The sequence below is a fragment of the Fundulus heteroclitus genome, chromosome 3, assembly GCF_011125445.2.
Source record: "Fundulus heteroclitus isolate FHET01 chromosome 3, MU-UCD_Fhet_4.1, whole genome shotgun sequence".
NCBI lineage: Eukaryota > Metazoa > Chordata > Actinopteri > Cyprinodontiformes > Fundulidae > Fundulus > Fundulus heteroclitus.
In genome coordinates this window covers 17,800,028-17,817,285 of record NC_046363.1, presented here as the reverse complement: position 1 = coordinate 17,817,285, position 17,258 = coordinate 17,800,028, and the positions used below count along the sequence as shown (strand labels likewise).

The following is a 17,258-nucleotide window of genomic DNA, read 5'->3' as shown; positions in this document are numbered from 1 at the left end:
ACAAATTTGTCTGAGCTCAGAAACACGGCTCATTCGTTTGCTCTGATTTGTCCAGCTAATATTAACTGTGGCCCCGCTCCTGCCAACTCCCTGTGTTTTTCCCCCTCTGTCAGATGCAAGGGCCCAGCCAGGCGGGAGACGGACACCATGGACACGTTCGTTGACTCAGCCTGGTATTATTTCAGATACGCAGACCCGCACAACACTGACAGGTTTGTGACACTTCTTCAGCCCTAACCAAAGGACGTGCATCAGGTCACCTTGTTGGGATATTCTCTGTTGTCTCTGCATGTACACACACATTTTGTTTTCTATATCCCAAGGTTTGTATGCTATTTTGAATGTATAGACTTTCCAGATCTGGACATTCATGGAAAAAACAGTATAGAAAACGTTTAAATATATCCACTAGTCATTGATTAATCAGCCAGCCAGCCAAAATTAAGGGAAAATTTGTCTAGATGCTTGAACTCTGGGCTAAAAAGTGACAGATGACACAGAAACTTAATTTGAGAGCATCTGAAATTCTAAATGAAACATTTAGGAACATACATCTGTGAATTTAGTAAACAAACTGATGTATTTTGGACTTTCTTTCAGTTTAAATGTCCACACACTGCCAGCGTTTACACGCACACGCTTCAGTACAAGTTCCGCTTTCTTCCATCAGAGATGTTGGTGCAATTGCCGTCACCTGCTGGGATGGTGGCGATACCCAGAGCTTAACAAAAGAGATTAATTTCCCAGCGCCCTGACCTCGCAGCAAAGCTGCTTTGCGACGGAACGGACTGCTCTCTCCGTTGCTTTAGTGAGCCGGACAGATTACGGCACAACAGAAAAAGCAATTACACTATTTGTGCATTTCAGTCGGCCCGCTGAGCCTTTCACGCTGGGAGCAAAGATGAAAAGAAATGAGAGATGTTCAAAGTTTGAGGAAACAGATGAGAATTTCTCGTTATATGGCACTCTCTGTGTGTGGTTGAGTATTGCAGTCCCTTTGGCTGGCGCCAGCGAGCAAGCTAAATTGTTTCCGTTTTGTGAATTTCTTTTCATCTAGAGAGACCCGATCAGCCGCAGAGTGAAGGTGAGAGTCAGAGAGGTGTGAAGGAGACAAATGACTGGTGTTAAAAAAAGACACAGTGAGATAGCGGCGTCATTACTGCTGATTATCGCGGGAGCCGGGGCTAACCACATGCAGCAGACCTGTCGAGGTCCAAGGACGCGGTTCTACTCAAGTGTTAACATGTTGGCTTCTTTTTTCTCTGGGAGAGTGAAGCCAGTTAAACAAATGATGCGTCAGGCTTTCCCTGAATGTTTGTGTGTCAGAATAAGCCTGCCCTCTGCAGGAAGAGCCTGGGTATGTCTGCGGCCAAGCTCACATGCAAATGCATTACAATTCATGTATGTGATCAGGTCACGTCGCATTTCCTACGCCTATTTAATGAAAAAATGCAGCAACATTATTGCTAAAATAAACGTTTAAGTTAAAACTCTTTTCAGGTTAAATGATTCTGGTGCTTTTCACACTATTAAATGATATGATTGTCTTCCGTTTAAATGTTGATGCTTGGAGAATCAAGAAGAATCAACGCTCTTTATTGTCATAATGCAACCATAAGGAAACCACCGGCTCAGAGTTCACATATAACACACAGACGCTGCAGGGGAAAACAAAGAATGAGCATCCCTGGAGAAGATTCTTAACAATGCAAAAACACACCATCAAAAGAAAAGGCTAAATTCAAAGTTCTTCAATTCATTTATTCATTGAAGATGTCAGCCATTTGCTTTCTTGTTTCCCCCCCGGTGCTTTCATCCCGCTTCCTGTCCAACCTTTGACCGACCCATTTTCACACCTGGATTCTTTTCTTTTTTAGCCTCCGTGTTACAGATTAGCTGCTCTTCTCTGGGCCGGGGTATTGTCATATGACCCGATTTGAGCTTCAGCTGTCGGAAGCATGGCGTCACATTTGACTCCTTGAACGCTTTGGTATACAGAGAGGTTCATGGTCGACCTAATCACTGACAGCTGCCCACGTTCCTGTCAATGGCAAACATCTCCGAGGCAGAAGCTCCATACAGTTCAAGCTTTTTCCTGTTTTTCATTTTTTATGACAAACGATATTGGGTTCAAAACTGAGGCCTGTTAAATCTGAGGCGTTTCTTTTAGGGCTTTTGTTATAACTTTGAGCATTTTGTGATCTGATCGTGACGTTAGCTTACGTTGGCCTCTACCTCCACATTTCCACATGTATCTCTAAAATGATGGACCTTTTGCAGATGTGTGGGTAGCAACAGCTGTTTGGCTGAAGTCTCTTCTTCTTTGCTTTCATGATCTCAAACACTGCCGTGTCACACTTCAGCAAACCGTCAAGCAATTTGCTTGTTTAGACTTGCTGATTTATGTGTGATTAGTTTATTAGAGTAGCTGGACCAGGCTGCTGATAAGCCGTTTAATCCCCATAGAAGAAGAGAGAGTAAATCCTTTTTTTAAAGTTGTTTTTAATTTTTTAAGATGTCAATTGTTGTTCCTAAGAGGTTGGACTTAGAGATCCATACAAATTTGTTTGCACCCTTCAATGAGCAACCAAAAAATGAAATAACTTCAAACGGGATTCCTTGTTTAGTCCATCTCCAAGACATTGGAGACTCCAGGCCGTGTTTGAGAGGTCATCATCCACTGGGAGGTATTTGTTGTTTCATGATGCCTTGGTAGTCTTCAGATTTTATGCTCAAATTAAAGCTTTGCTGTTCCATGGTTCAGTCAGTCAGCCCCAAAAGAAAACTGAACATCCTTCATGTTTCACAGTAGGTGTGGGGTTTCTTTTTAGGCATGATTATTTCTTCATCAGACCCAACAGATATACTGCCATAAACCTTGGGGCTTGTTGGCGTGCGTTTTGGTGGATTTCTGGCAACAGCGGAGCTCTCTTGGGTCTTCCTCCATGACTTCATGGTTCATAATCAGACGGAGGGTGCGATCAGAAAGTGACGCGCCTTAACCTTGGAGCTGAGCTGGAGTGAACTGGCTCGTTTTTCCCCCAGCCCACCCGCACAATCTGTCTGATCATTTCCTCTCATGTCAGCATCGTGGGAGGTTGGCTACAGTCCCAATGGAGACAGCTGTCTTCACAGGAACATAGAGCTTCTTAGAGAGGGTCTTGTAACCTTTACCTTTTACACGGACTTAAATAATCTTGTTTCCGAGCTCCTCAGACAGATCTTTAATTTCTCTAGTCAGGGTTGGGTTTGATGGACTCCACGATCCCAAACTAGCCAGTAGCATGTTTTCCCCTTCTTACTAGGCCTAAATGGTTAAACTCATGACTATATACAAGGATTTATACACTCTTTAGGGTTATTAAAGAAATCTATGTATTTTATTTTGACAGATCATTGTACATTGAACAGCAAATAATCTCTTTACTGCATTACAGAAATCAAGCATTGTTTTAATAGGCTGCTATTAACAAGAATTATGTGTTTGTAAGTCATTTGAACAACTTTACCTCTATTACCTTAAGTTACTAAACAGCTTTGCAGTTTCCAGCCTGAGTAAATGCACCTTCTCTCTGCAGGCCTTTTGAGCGCCACCTAGCGGATCACTGGCTCCCAGTGGACCTCTACATCGGCGGGAAGGAGCACGCCGTCATGCACCTGTATTACGCCCGCTTCCTCTGCCATTTCTGCAGGGACCAAGGTCTTGTGGCTCACAGGTGGACCACGTTGCTTATCTGCTCTTGGCATACATGCATATTTCATTTGCACACCAGCTTACGAACTCTCTGCTCTGCAGGGAGCCGTTCTGGAAACTTTTGGTGCAGGGTCTGATCAAAGGTCAGACGTTTAAACTGGCAGACAGCGGGCAGTATTTGAAGAGGGAGGAGATAGATTTCACAGGTACACACGAGCACATCGGTACACATCAGTCCGCTGCACGTTTGTTAGTGGGACGCGTTTTTAACAGATGGGCGAGGAGAGAGCTTCCATCCACGGAGTTCAGCAAAGAAAAAAAGAGAGAGGCTCTTTTTGCTTGACTAGTTTTTCATCATATTTTCTTTTACTTTGTTTTAAAAAATAATGAGCCCTTTCTGTTGAATTGTATTTTGCTTATTCTAATTCAATGACAAAGGCTAAGTACAAAAATAACATCATAAAGTACTAAATAATTTGAGCAGACCTAAAATGATTTGAGTCAAGGATATGCAGTCTTTGACCTGGAAACTAAACAACCAGAAGTCCCTTGTCTGAGCAAGCATTGCCGTGGAAAGGTGTTCATACACTGCAAAAACTGATCTAAAGAAAAGTAAAATGTTTTTAAAATGGGTGTTTTTGTCCTAGATTTGAGCAGGTAAATAAGATTATCTGCCAATGGAATGAGTATTCTGACCCCTAAAATAAGATAATTAGATATACTGCACTTGAAATAAGATGATGGAGATGAGTTGTTCTTATTTTAAGTGCAAAAATCTTATTCTATTGGCAGACTATCTTATTTACCTGCTCAAATCAAGGAAAAATACACACATTTTAAGAAGATTTTAATTATTTTTAGTTCCGTTTTTGCAGTGTACCCCTGAACCTGGTCCCATCTCCACTGTTTTTGTGCATAGCTTACCTTGGCTTTATGACCTAACATCATGCAATGCATAATTGGGAAGTGGATGGAAAATAATACATGGTTTTCAAAGTTGATGCACAATAAATATATTTATTGTGCCTTCACAGAGCAGCACCTGGATGTTATTTAGAGGAAATAAAGAGCTTAATACAAACGGCACACTTTTTAGATGATTATGTTTTTAGATTTGAAAACCATGCGTGCCTTATTTGCCAGACCCATAAAGTCATATTGAGGGATATTAAAGTTTTGGGTTGTAATGTGAGAAAATGTAAAACAACTCAAGGGGCATTATTTTTTGCAAAGCAGTGTCGCTTTCATTTCTTTTACCAAACGTTGCTAAACGGGATTGTGCAAACAGATATAATTCCAAAACATTATATGTGTTAACATGATGAGTTTGATGCTATTAGCTTTAAGAATGAGATTGCTTAAATATTAGGTCTGGTTCTCCAGGGAAGGAGCCCGTGGCTCTGAGCGGTGGAAGCGTGGAGGTGACGTTTGAGAAGATGAGCAAGTCGAAACACAACGGGCTGGACCCTCAGGAGGTTGTGCAGCAGTACGGCGTGGACACGGTTCGCCTCTACATCCTTTACGCTGCACCGCCCGAACAAGACATCCTCTGGAACGTCAAGAGTCAGTTACTACAAAATGCATTACGTTATCTATAAACCTAAATTTAGAGTCGGGTTACAGTAGTTCTGTGAACGTATTCTTTTAAAGAAAGTGTCTTTTACCACAACATAACATAGATTTATAGGATCTTCTTTACTAGTAAGTGTCAAAACAGGCTTTCTTTCCTCATGCTTGTGTTATCCGGCTCCAGCGGATGCACTTCCAGGGGTTCTGCGTTGGCAGTCTCGACTTTGGCAGCTTGTGACAAAGCTAAGAGGAGCTCGGCAACTCGGTGATGTGCCAAGTCCCTCCCTGCTGAAAAAGAAAGAGCTGGCAGAGGTCAAGAAGATCTGGGAGAACAAGAACTATGCAGTTCAAGAGGTGGGAGCTTTGTGGCCTTGGTTAACTTGCTTTGATTTTCAATGAATGATGGCTAAAGTTGTGTTGTGTTTTAAAAAATTTACTTAAAACCACTTTATAAGAACAGTGACATTGAAGGCATTCTTACCAGCAGGGGGCAGGAATGAGCTCGTATTTAAAATCCCAGATTATTCAGTTATTTGTTTTTGTTTGTTTTCTGTTAAATTTACTCTTCTTCAACCCTAATCATGTTTAAAAGCGTCTTTAATTTCTAGTATAAGGATATTTTCTCTATATTTTTTAAAAAACATTTCAGTGTTTCTCAAAATTCTGGTAAAGAATGGAAATGGATTTTATGAGAAAATTGAGAAATTGGAAATTTTCTTTAGACTATGTTCTTTATCGCAGTCCTTTAAAAGATAAAAAAATCACAATTTCTAAAAAACAAATGACATTTTGCATTCAATTGTATTTAAATGTCACCCATTATCTTTGTTTTCCTAAATCACAATTTGGGTTTTTGTCTGATTTCATTGATCACTTTAGTGTTTAGGTTGAAAAATCAGAGATAAATACATTAAACTTTCAGGTTCACTGCTTCTAGAGTGTAGTATTTAACTAGTGGACCTAAATGTTAAACAAAGCATCAAAGCGTAACATCTAAAGTACAAGAATCACCGTAAACTGAATTTTTAAGGAACTACATTTAGTGAAGGATGTACCTGTCTGGATTTGACAGATCTAAGTTTTATAGCTTTTGAAAAAGACGTGATCTAAGTTAATCTAGATGCTTAAAAAGCAGTAAACGGCCCTTTATCGCATTGCCAGATGGTAAGCCAACTTTACTAGGATTGTTTGAACATTTGTGAAATTTGAAGTAAAAGCAGTGCTGTGAAAAAAAACATTTACACCCTTTTTTGTTTTTGCGTCGTCTTTTTCACATTTGCATTTTTCAGATCAACAAATTGATTTTAACGTCTGACAAATATAGCCTCGGTAAATACATTAATTTTTCAAATTGTGATTTAATTATTACAAAAAATTATAATAGACTGTCCCAGGCCTGAGGATTGCTTTACCTGTGTAATCAGGTAAAAAAATAGGACCTGCATGACCGCATGGGTCAGGCTAAAAGATTAAAGCCATTTCTGAGACTGTAGGACCTGCGCAGTGAACCACAGCAAGAGCAGGTATTCAAAAAGGAAGAAGTCATGGAGCAACGGTGAAACTTTCCGGCCCTACCACAAAGACTTCAAGAGCATATCGCTGACTCATTGAGGAGGAAACAAAAGACATCTGAAGCCTCCCTTCCCTCAGTTAAGATCAGTGTTCAACAAGACAGAGACTGGATGAAAATGGCCTCCATGGGAGATCTGCACAGCCAAAACCACTGCTGACCATGAAGAACGCAAAGGCCACCAAAGAACGTCTTGACGATCCTCAAGACACTGGGATAGTATTCTATTGACTAAGCAGAAAAAAGCTGAACTTTATGGAAGGTGTGCATCTCATTACATGTAGTGAAAAACTAACCGTGCCATTCAAAGAGAGAGCATCACACTGACAGTCAAACATGGTGGAGGTGGTGACATGCAGGACCTGGATGGCATGTAATTATGCCACAAATCCTGCTTTCCATTAGAAGATTCTGAACGAGATTTTCTCGCAATTGGTTCTTTACCTTAAGCTCAAGGCAGCAAGCATTAGTTATGCAGCAAAACAATAAGGAATAACCTCGTAACCCGTGCACTCAGATCTGAGATGCTGTGATATGACCCTTAACAGCCTGTTTATGATCAAAAAAACACTGCAGTGTGACTAAACGAAAGAACAATGTTGCAAAGAGTGGGTGAAAGAGGAGAGGCATCGCCAGTTCTCACAAATGCTTGATTGTATTGCTGCTGCCGTACAACAGGGGCACAGCCAGTCATCATGTTCTGGCTGCAGTAACTTTTTCTTAAATGGGTGAATGCTGTATTCAATTATGCTATTTTTGTCTGACTTTCAAATTAGTTTGATGATCTGAAAAATGTAAGTGTAACAAAAAAGGAAAAACACAAGAAATTTGTTAAAGGGAAGAAAAATATGTTGCTGTAAAAAAATATTTAAAAAAATATAATATGAAGCTTTGAGATGGAAAATTGGTATAATTTATGCCATAGAAAAAGGCCATTGTTTCTACAAATGATATAAGATCACATGTCAGCGATGCATCTCTCGTCACACGTTTCCCGGTCATGAGTTGACGAATCCGTCGCAACCTGAAACCCCTGGAGAATAGAGCAACAGCCGAAGAGGATGGAAATTGATTTTAAATCCACTGTGTCTCCTTTCACTCTTTATAAATAGCTCCCCTTTGGCTGCCAGGTTGGATTCCCCCTCCCAGTCGGATTCAGAGCTTTTAAAGGACCTCGGGCTGTTTGCTAAAAGGCCTTACAGCTGAGGCTGTCCTTTGATGCTTCTCACAGAGAAGCCACACCGGTCAACCTTTCTTTCTCAAATGGGTTCTTCTTCCCACAAGGCTAAGCATGGGAATGCTGAAGCTTTTTGGTTTTACAGCTAGCACACATGACCAAAACAAGAAGGCTCTTTGTGGTGATTCCTCTGAGGCAGACGTAAAATTCTTGCATCCGTCCATGCGGGGCATCCCGTTGTTTAATAATAAAATGCAAACCATCGGTTTTATTGATCTAATCGTCTTATTGTGTTCGTATTTCCAGGTGACGGCTCACTTCACGGAGGACTTTCTGTTCAACGCAGCCCTCTCCCGTCTAATGGGACTCACCAACACATTAAGTGTGAGTATGCTGACATCCAGGACATGGTAAATCCAAAAAAAAAAAAAAGGTTAAAAATAAAACAACTGGACTTCAGTTGCGCGTTTGAAGACGAGCTTTTTCTACTAAAAGCAAAAGTGGGAGACGTTCCGGGCTTTATAGCTGCGTTAGTGTGCTGTGATGCAATCTAACATCACATCCAGATTAGGGTCCCTTGACAGTGGGACTCGTTGAGACTCGTTGGGGCCCTTGTTAACCTGGTTCAGCGAGAGATGTCTCCACATGCCTGAAGGTGTGAACTAGGTAGTGCTGTAAGTTTATGAAAGCGGGAACCTGAGGCCTCCTCTTTGATTTAGGGATGATTTCTAACCCGCCTCTCTCAGACCATCTGTATTCTCTGTCCAAACTGTGGATGTTTTGGCCATCAGAAGAGAAAGTCCCTTACTCCTGAGGTGTAGGCACGCAGCTGAGGCTCTCCTGTGCTCAACCATGTGTCTGTGGAGAGGTGGTTTGGTTTCTCCAACATGGAGATCTGAACTGCAGACACCGCGCTGCTCAGTTTGTGTTTGGGTTTTTTGTCCTTTTGATGGACAAGTCTTTGTCTGAGAGTGCGGTTATGTCTGAAATGCACAGGGATAATCTCAGGAGGACCAACATACGGGATAACAATGTTTTGTTCTTCTACTTGCTCTGTTCAGTGGTGTGTTTTCTAGATCTCCTCCTTTTTTGACAAAAGCCCAGTTAGGAGATCCACATGTACGGAGAGCTTTTCGCAGCACTCCTGTTCCTTTCCCTTCGCGTTTGTCTCTGTGGGAACGTGTTCAGAGTGAAGGTGTAAAGTTCTGGAGACAGAAAGCTTGTGTTCCAGTGGGCGGTGAGAGTCAAACAGAAGGTACTGGTTTGTGTGGGTTAGTTTCCTGTAAATCTCAATATTAAGGCTTTCATCTCCTTCCATCTGCACCAAACAGTCCAAACAAAAGGCAGCTCGTTGTTCTGGACCGAGTTAACACTTCTGGGGAAGATTTCTACTTCCTTGGCTTGGATTTTGACCCAGGTATCATCCTGGGCTCTCTTTTCCACTTCCTCCATATAGAGATTGGCCACAATCCGTGATGCCGGAGATCCCGTGGCATCGGCATATTTCTGTCCGTAAAAACTGTTACGCTTAAAATAAGCGGTGGAAAGCCAGAGGTCCAGCATGGGGCAGAGCTGATCCGTGGGCGTGTGTTCGTCATTATAAAACACGCTCACACATAATGTTTGTCATTATCTCTGAACAAATCTGCCTCGGTTCCTATTTTAAACATGCTATGCGTCACACGTTTCACACGTTTTCTGTTCCTGTGTGTTTTTAGAGTTCAACAGTTCGAGTCTTGCAGCACAGTGTGGAGTTCGAGGAGGCTCTGGCTGCCCTTGTTATAATGGTGGCCCCCATGGCTCCTCACTTGGCCTCTGAGCTTTGGGCAGGTGGGTGATGTTGTTTCTGCCACGTATGGCTCAGCCATTCACAGGCATGTGATGTAGTGTGGTTCTCAAAGAGGAAATGTATCTGTCACCTATTATGCTGCTATCTGAGAAACAGGATTTCTTTTAGAATAAAAACAAACAAACAAAAAGAACCGTTCATCTACAAATTAAAAACCAAAAACGACCACTTTAGTACGGATTAGATTTCCACCTGGCATCAGTTAGATACATAATGTAAGAGGAGGTAAAGTCTGGTAAATGTTGACATTTGCTTTTCTAAAACCAGTGAGAACCCAGCGTTACGTAACGGACATTAGGATAGTGATATGTGTCCATTTTAGCAGAATTACAGTGCAATTCACAGTTATTGGCACACTTGGTCAAAGATGTGTAAAAAGCCTGAATACAAATTCCTACAATTGTAGAAATAGCCTTTCAGGGTTTTTTTTTTTTCAGTCCATTTTCAGTTTTCTTGTAGAGTTGTTACTGAAAATATTCTATTTCTAAGGGTTCTCCCGTCACACTCCCACCTGTAGACATAGACAGCACCCGAAAAGATGCCACAACCACCTGCAGAGCTAGCTAAAATACCTGCATTGTTTTTTTTTTAACACTTGCTCTGTTATGAAGATTGCAGCGCTCGCTGTCCTGCGAGTAGCAGCTGGAACTCTCCTGCTGTATAGAGAACTGTATAAAAAGTGCTTCAGGTCCCACAGCCCAACCTTTGCAAGACTACATTTTTAGAGGAAAAATGGTTCTTTCAAATTCCCTTTGTTTTCAAGAAAAACAGGCCCTCATCATCTATATTTAACATTAGGCGTGCTGTCCTTTTCCACACATTCATCCTTTGTTTGATGCCAAACGCACCTGGAAAGCAAGCTCACCTGACCCAAGAACACAGTTCCAGTTAAAGTGTTCAGCAGATTCCAACTCTTTGTGTTGCTTTTTTCCTTTGCAGGCTCCTTAAATAACCAGCTGGCATGTAGATAGTATCTAATGTTTGTTATGGAGACTTGGAGACCCCACGGCTCTTTGCTGCAGTTCTCCAAACAGTGAGCTTTACAGATTTGTTTACCTTCTTACCGTCGTCCTCACTGTGCAAGATAGATATGGGTCCTGGTCCAGCTTTGTGGGTAGTGGCTATTAGACATGGGCCTCTATTTATACCCCAGAGAAACAAGAAGTCATTGTTTACTAATCAGAAGTTTTATAACCTTTGACCAACTTTAAAAAAAGTAAAGCGCAAACTGAAAAAATTCTCCGGTTGCATTTATTCTAAAAGGACTGCGAGTGGAAAGCAGGAGTTGGGCCATGTGTGATTTTATAAAACCAATTTCCTATTGTGAACATTTTTTCCTCACTAAATAAGTGGATTCAAGTTAAAGGTTGGGTTGTTCTAATTAGGTAGAAAATGCTACTGCAATAAAAGAGGAATTTATTCCACAGCTTTTTACATCTCTTTACCTGGATGTGCGATAATAGATTCCTCCATGTCTGTACATTACATTTTAACGGGAACACATTAACTCTCCATTTAACAATCAGTCCCGTTAGGCTTTTTATGGTGAGCAAACAATGGAGAGGAAAATCTAGAGTGACCTTTTGTGCCGCATGTGGAAACTTGGCCCGCTGCTAGCCTTTATTGTTGTTAACGCTCGTACATGAGCTTTCAACACAGAGAGAGAGAGAGCAGCGGTCCTGGAAAAAGCAGGTCCAGCTGATGGGCAGAGTCAGAAATCCTGACAGATGACGGCTGGAAGGAAGCATGGTGTGTTCTGCTTTGTTTGAGCGCACGCATGTCAGTTCCTAAAATGGCTCATAAACAGGACAGACAAACACGACCTCTGCTGCTCTCAGCTGTGCTGGACCTTTCACTCTGGGTCATTTGTGTTATTTTACACACACACACACACACACACGGTTCAGGATGGAGGAAGTACACATCCTTCCTCTCTGCATGCAAAATGATGCACGACCAACTGGCTTAATGTGGAGTCAGGAACACTGAATGAAGAATGTTATTTTTATTTTTATTTTTCTGTCTCCCCAAGGTCTTTGCTCAGTGAAAAACCCCATCAGCCCCCTCCTCCTGCGGGGGGGCGACGTCTTGCAGCAGCCCTGGCCAATTGTGGACCCCGAGTATCTGGAGGCCCCTGACTTTGTGGAGCTGACTGTGCTGGTAAGATTACATAAAGCCTCTCAGACCTGAACTCGCTGATGTACTGACTGGAACAACAGCGGCTTGTTAATTTGCAGGAAGTAGAATAGACGCAGTAAACCTAAATTACTGAAATAAAAAGTCATTATCACATCTGTTTTTCTCATAATATGTATATGATTTGTTTTTTTGGCATTCCCATTCCATTTTTTTTTTTTTTTTTTGTATTTTTGTTGACCTAATTACACACCTTTTAATGGTGAGGGGTGCCGGCCAAATGAGTGTTTGTATGTTCATTTGGCTTAAATGAGACTGCATGCTGGTCTCTAATTGGATACTTAAAGGTTCTCCTCAGGGCACAGCTCTATGCACCCACGGCCAATCAGCGCTTTTTGTGTCATTCTTCATCCAATCAGATTAATTCATGACACGTAACACCTTCGGTGGCTAAGCTGCACAGACGCAAACGGAAGAGAGAAAAGAATGGCGACAGTGAAAGCATTTTTTTGACTAGATGATTATTTCAGAAGGCTTTCAATGGAGGAAAAAAGCAGAAAACTGAATTTGGACTGGACCGACCACACTCACATGGTCCAGGTGCAGGCAGGAGGCCACGGATGGATTTATGTCCCCCGCCACTGATCTGAAACACTAAATAAAGTTTAAAGCAGAAGAATTACCTGAACATATTTTAAAGCTGCATTACCTTTGTTGCGTAGCACTGCTTAAAGCCTAAATCTGCTTTAGACTAGATATATACCTGGATTAGGGCTGGGCAAGTTAACGCGTTAATTTCGCGTTAACTCATTAGACTATTAACGGCGATATTTTCTTTAACGCGCGTTAACGCATGTTGGTCACATGCTTTTATTTTGTGAAGGTCTGTTGCTTGCGGTGTAGGGGTTGAATCAGAACAGTAGGTGGCGATAATGCGCCAATAACCTCGCTGTCAGCCCAAGCCCTCAGATTCAAAGAGGAAGAAAGGTGCTGGCCGGAAAAAACACAGCTGACATGCGGAAGGCGGTGTTTCCCGCAGGTACCGCGAGCGAGCTTAGGCGAGGCGAGGCGGTGAGTTGGCAGCCGGAACAAGTTTTGTGCGGAGCGGAGCGGAGCGGGGGTCTGCATCGACGCCGTCGGGTGAAGTCGCTTCTCGTTTCAAAGTATCCATGTATTTTTGCCTGTTTTCCCCCTGCCATTCACTATATGCGCGCGAGAAAGCAAAGCAACACAAAACCGCGTGTCAACGTCAAATAAACGCAAGCATATCGAGGTTAGCAAGCATTTCAGTTTAAAGTTCTTCCAGCATGGAATATGACAGAAACAAGTTAGTTGGAACACTGCCAAGTTAAACTTTGGTATTGAACATAAAATGGTAATTGCTGCTCCCTGCTGTTACCTCAGAAATGGCCTGTTTTTGGTAGATTTTTTCCCCATAAAGAGAATTCCCTGTCAGTGGCAATAAGCTTTAATTTATTATTATTGCTATTTTTTGTTTTACATGTTTAAGTTGAGCTTTACACTAAATATGTGTTACTGATAAGTGCTACAAATGTTACAACACTTTTGTTCATATGGCAGCAGAACATTAAAATAAAAGTGCTCTTTACACTACTTTTGAATTCATTCTTGGAGTTTGTAAATACAATGCGATTAATCGCGATTAATCGCGATTAATCAGTGCGATTAATCGCGATTAAATATTTTAATCGTTGCCCAGCCCTAACCTGGATTGGTCTTAAAACTCTCAAGTTTATAATGATTTATTTCTAAAATGTGACTCTTCCAATTTTATGACTCTCTATAAACTTCAGTTTGAAAATTCAATATTATTTATTTTCCATTAGCTACTGGTTTGTGTTTATTAGTAATGGGAAACCATTTGTTACAATACTTAGTCTTCTTAGTGTGTTTTTTTAGGAGTAGTCGAACTTAATTTTAAAATGCCAGCAGTATGCTGTTGTCCTGATGGTTTGGTTCCTCTAGTAATGGGGAACCTATTGTTGCAGTAACCTAGGACATATTGAGACTTTTATTTTGAAGAGTGTATTAACCTTTATTTTGAAAGGTCAGCACTGTTTTAATTTTTGGGTTATTTAGTACCACTAATGTAGTGGAGTCTAGTGCTGCATTAAGCTATAAAATATTAAGACTTTTATTTTGTACAGTAGAATCAAGCTTTATTTTGAAAGGCCAACATTACCCCCTTTTCCCTAGTTCCACTAATAACTTGAAACCTACTGTTGGTACTCTGTGAATAATTGAGGCTTTCATTTTAAATAGTTTGTATGCTTTATTTTGAAAGGCCAAGATGATGCATATTTCATTGTTTGTATCTGTGGACTTTATTTTGAAAGTCCAATTTATGAATACTTTTAATCACTAGTGTAGAAGCACAATGAATTTCATACATAAGGCTGGATCATTTGTTTTGAAATGTATTTGTTTTATTGTGGACCTGTAAATTATTCTATTAGCATATGATAATTAGCCATACCAAAGCTGTTCTTTTAATAATCCAACAGACAACCTGGGTATATTTCAGAGATTCTGCTGGCTTTATTTGGACAAACAAACACCATAATGCTCTGGTTTTGTTGCCATTAAAGGATACAATTAGAAATTAAATTGGTCAAGCAAAATAAAACCCTTCTTTTTTTTGTCTACTGCTGTAATTTCTACTATAAATATAATTTTTCCTTGAACACGAACACTTTACTCATTTTCCACTCAAACTCGCCAATTTTTCAACTCATGATTACAGGCAAACTCTGTAATTTTCTGCAGAGACTATAATTAGCCTTTTTGTGAGCATGTCTACATTCATGCAAATACCTGTGTTTTTTTTTTTATTTGCTCACAAGGCAAGTGGTGCATTTCAAGCTAAACATGCATGTCGGTCGTAATGAAGTCTGCAAGAGAATTGTGGCGTTAATCCTCACTTCTATTTTCTCTCAAAAGTTCTTTTATGGTTTGACTATGAGCTCAAAAACATTGAAAATTACCGTGTGTGTGTGTGTGTGTGTGGCTAAGTTATTACACATGTTGTGGGGACCTTAATCTGTCACATCATGAGGGTGTGTCTGCTTTATGAAGCCTAAAAAGGATGTCCATGTGGTGTAAATCTTTCAGTCTTAAGGCCCGAGGCATGTTTTCTGGTTAGATTAAAAGAAGGTTTAAGTTTAGACTCCCATAGGAAAAGGCAAATTAGCAAGCAAAGCAATGCAGTTCAGCACAAATAGACAAAGTTGTCCAGGAAATGAAAGCAAACTGCTGTTTTGCCTCATGAAGGAATCTTATATATGCAGCTTTTGACTCTTAGTCTGACTCTTAGTCAGAACCCTGAAGGGGTACTTTGGCCTGTTTAGTCCCAGGTAAGCTGGAATTGCTCAGCAGGCTTTCTAAATGTCTGTAAAATTCCTTCTTTGTATTCTGGCTGCCTTTTCACACGTTCTTCTCCACCCAACAATGGCCGCATGTTTTAGATTAGAACCAGTAGATATTTGTGCACATCGAGACACATGCATCAGTCCCGTCAAAAGGTAACAGTTTCATTAAACTGCCTCACACACATTTTGTTTTATAAATTCTGTGAGTTAATTTAATGAAAACACAATGAAAAACTGTGAAAACAAGCCTTTTTTGTGTAGCTTTGTATTTATCGTAAAGCCCACCGTAGCCTTTACAATAGATATATATTCAGAATCTTGAATTTTAGATTAAGATCAGTAGACAGAAACAAATCAGGTGGTGTTTTTTTTTACTTTTAAGAGTTTAAAATTGATCTAGAAAAAGGATAGTTGATCAGGGTTTATTTATTTAAGTTTTTACTTCCTTTTATATGCTTCAAATGGGTCTGACTGAGGTAAAGATTTTCCCAGTAGTCCTCCTTTTCCAAACTTAAAGAAAGTGCTCATATTTGAACTCCCAGTCATCGAGAATAATGAGGCTGCTTCTCCTTTGGACCCAGCTGTCTGTTGTGGGATTCCTTGCACCCTCTTTCTTCTAATCATGTTCTTGGGTTTGTCCCAAGCACATGAGACAAACCCTAGAGAGAGTAGAGCCCAAGGCCTTGGATGATGTGCGGACACACACACACACACCATTAATTTGGAAGCACTTCCAGAGACATGATTACATTCACCGTGTGCACGCATACACTTGTCTCTAAACACACTGGACCGAGTGGCCTTCCCATACCTACCACTAACTACGTGTTTGAAAGGGTGCACTGTATACGCAGAGCTGGAGTGAGTTATTTTAAGTTTTTTTTTTTTCTTCTTTTTCCATGAAAGTATTTGGAGACAGATTCATGTGGGGGAATGTTTGCCAGATGATGGAAAACCTTTTCAGATGAACATCATTCTCTCCTCCCTCACCTTCTGTTTCCTGCCCTCAGATAAACAACAAGCCGTGCGGCACGCTGACGGTCCCCCTGCAGGTGTCCAAAGATTCCAGCCGGGTCCAGCAGCTGGTGTTGGAGAGCCCCATCGGACAGAAGCTGAACGAGCGCGGCATCAAGAGAGCCATCCTCTCGCCCAGGACCGCCCTCGTCAACATCCTCGTTGATGAGTGATGTACGGCTGTTTACTAGCTCGTAGCACCTGGCGGGCGGCGCCGTTCTGCAGACTAATGATGCTGACGTTTTGACCTTATAAGGGAAGGAACGTATGCTGGTCTGATATAACCTCAATGTAAATATGGCTAAAAACACATTTTATTTATATTTTTCTGTTTTTAATAAAAGGTTTAACAAGCCGTGCGCCCGTATGTCTGTGTGTGTAATCTTTGGAAACCTTGCTAGATTAGGTTCAGTCCTCACAGAGAGGCCTTCAGTTTCTCTCAGCCTGTTGATCGGTCATGAACCCAAGTATCACCTTCAGACATCCTCCACACGGTAACGCCACTTCACACCTCCCTGTCTGGTCCACTGTGCAGCCAAGTCCTGCAGTGTAGATGTTCCTTATCAGAGTTCATTGGCACCTTCCTGTAAACCTATTCTGAGCACCACTTAGTGCCCCACAATGTTGCCCTCTAAACCTTTGTTCTCTGCCAAAAAAACACAATGTATTCATTTATTTGAGATTTATCTTATGAAATGGATACATAGATTTAGATGAGTTTTTCCAGTGTAAATCTGAAAAGTGTGGATTTGTATTTAGGCCCTTAAAGGTACAGTAGAGCCAGCAAGTCCCCTTTTAAATAACTGCGCATGCATTAGACCGTCTTACCTGCTCTTCAGGTGGATCGCGTGAAAAAAAAA

At 41.1% G+C, this 17,258-nt stretch overlaps 1 protein-coding gene across 3 annotated transcripts in view; it reads left to right on the top strand.

Annotated features, from left to right (window-relative positions):
* Positions 1–17,258, top strand: part of lars2 (leucyl-tRNA synthetase 2, mitochondrial) — a 108,081-nt gene that overhangs the window by 67,941 nt on the left and 22,882 nt on the right. For 2 of the 3 annotated variants that reach the window (XM_036131298.1, XM_036131292.1), the window contains exons 13-21: positions 114–212; positions 3,579–3,716; positions 3,797–3,900; positions 5,078–5,257; positions 5,448–5,617; positions 8,317–8,394; positions 9,729–9,840; positions 11,892–12,019; positions 16,395–16,765. The exons of the other annotated variant lie outside the window; for it this stretch is intronic. In XM_036131298.1, coding sequence (XP_035987191.1) covers positions 114–212; positions 3,579–3,716; positions 3,797–3,900; positions 5,078–5,257; positions 5,448–5,617; positions 8,317–8,394; positions 9,729–9,840; positions 11,892–12,019; positions 16,395–16,571 — 1,186 coding nt within the window. In that variant the 3' untranslated portion in view covers positions 16,572–16,765. Of the gene's footprint in view, positions 1–113; positions 213–3,578; positions 3,717–3,796; positions 3,901–5,077; positions 5,258–5,447; positions 5,618–8,316; positions 8,395–9,728; positions 9,841–11,891; positions 12,020–16,394; positions 16,766–17,258 lie in introns of those variants that run through there. 3 annotated transcript variants of the gene reach the window in all.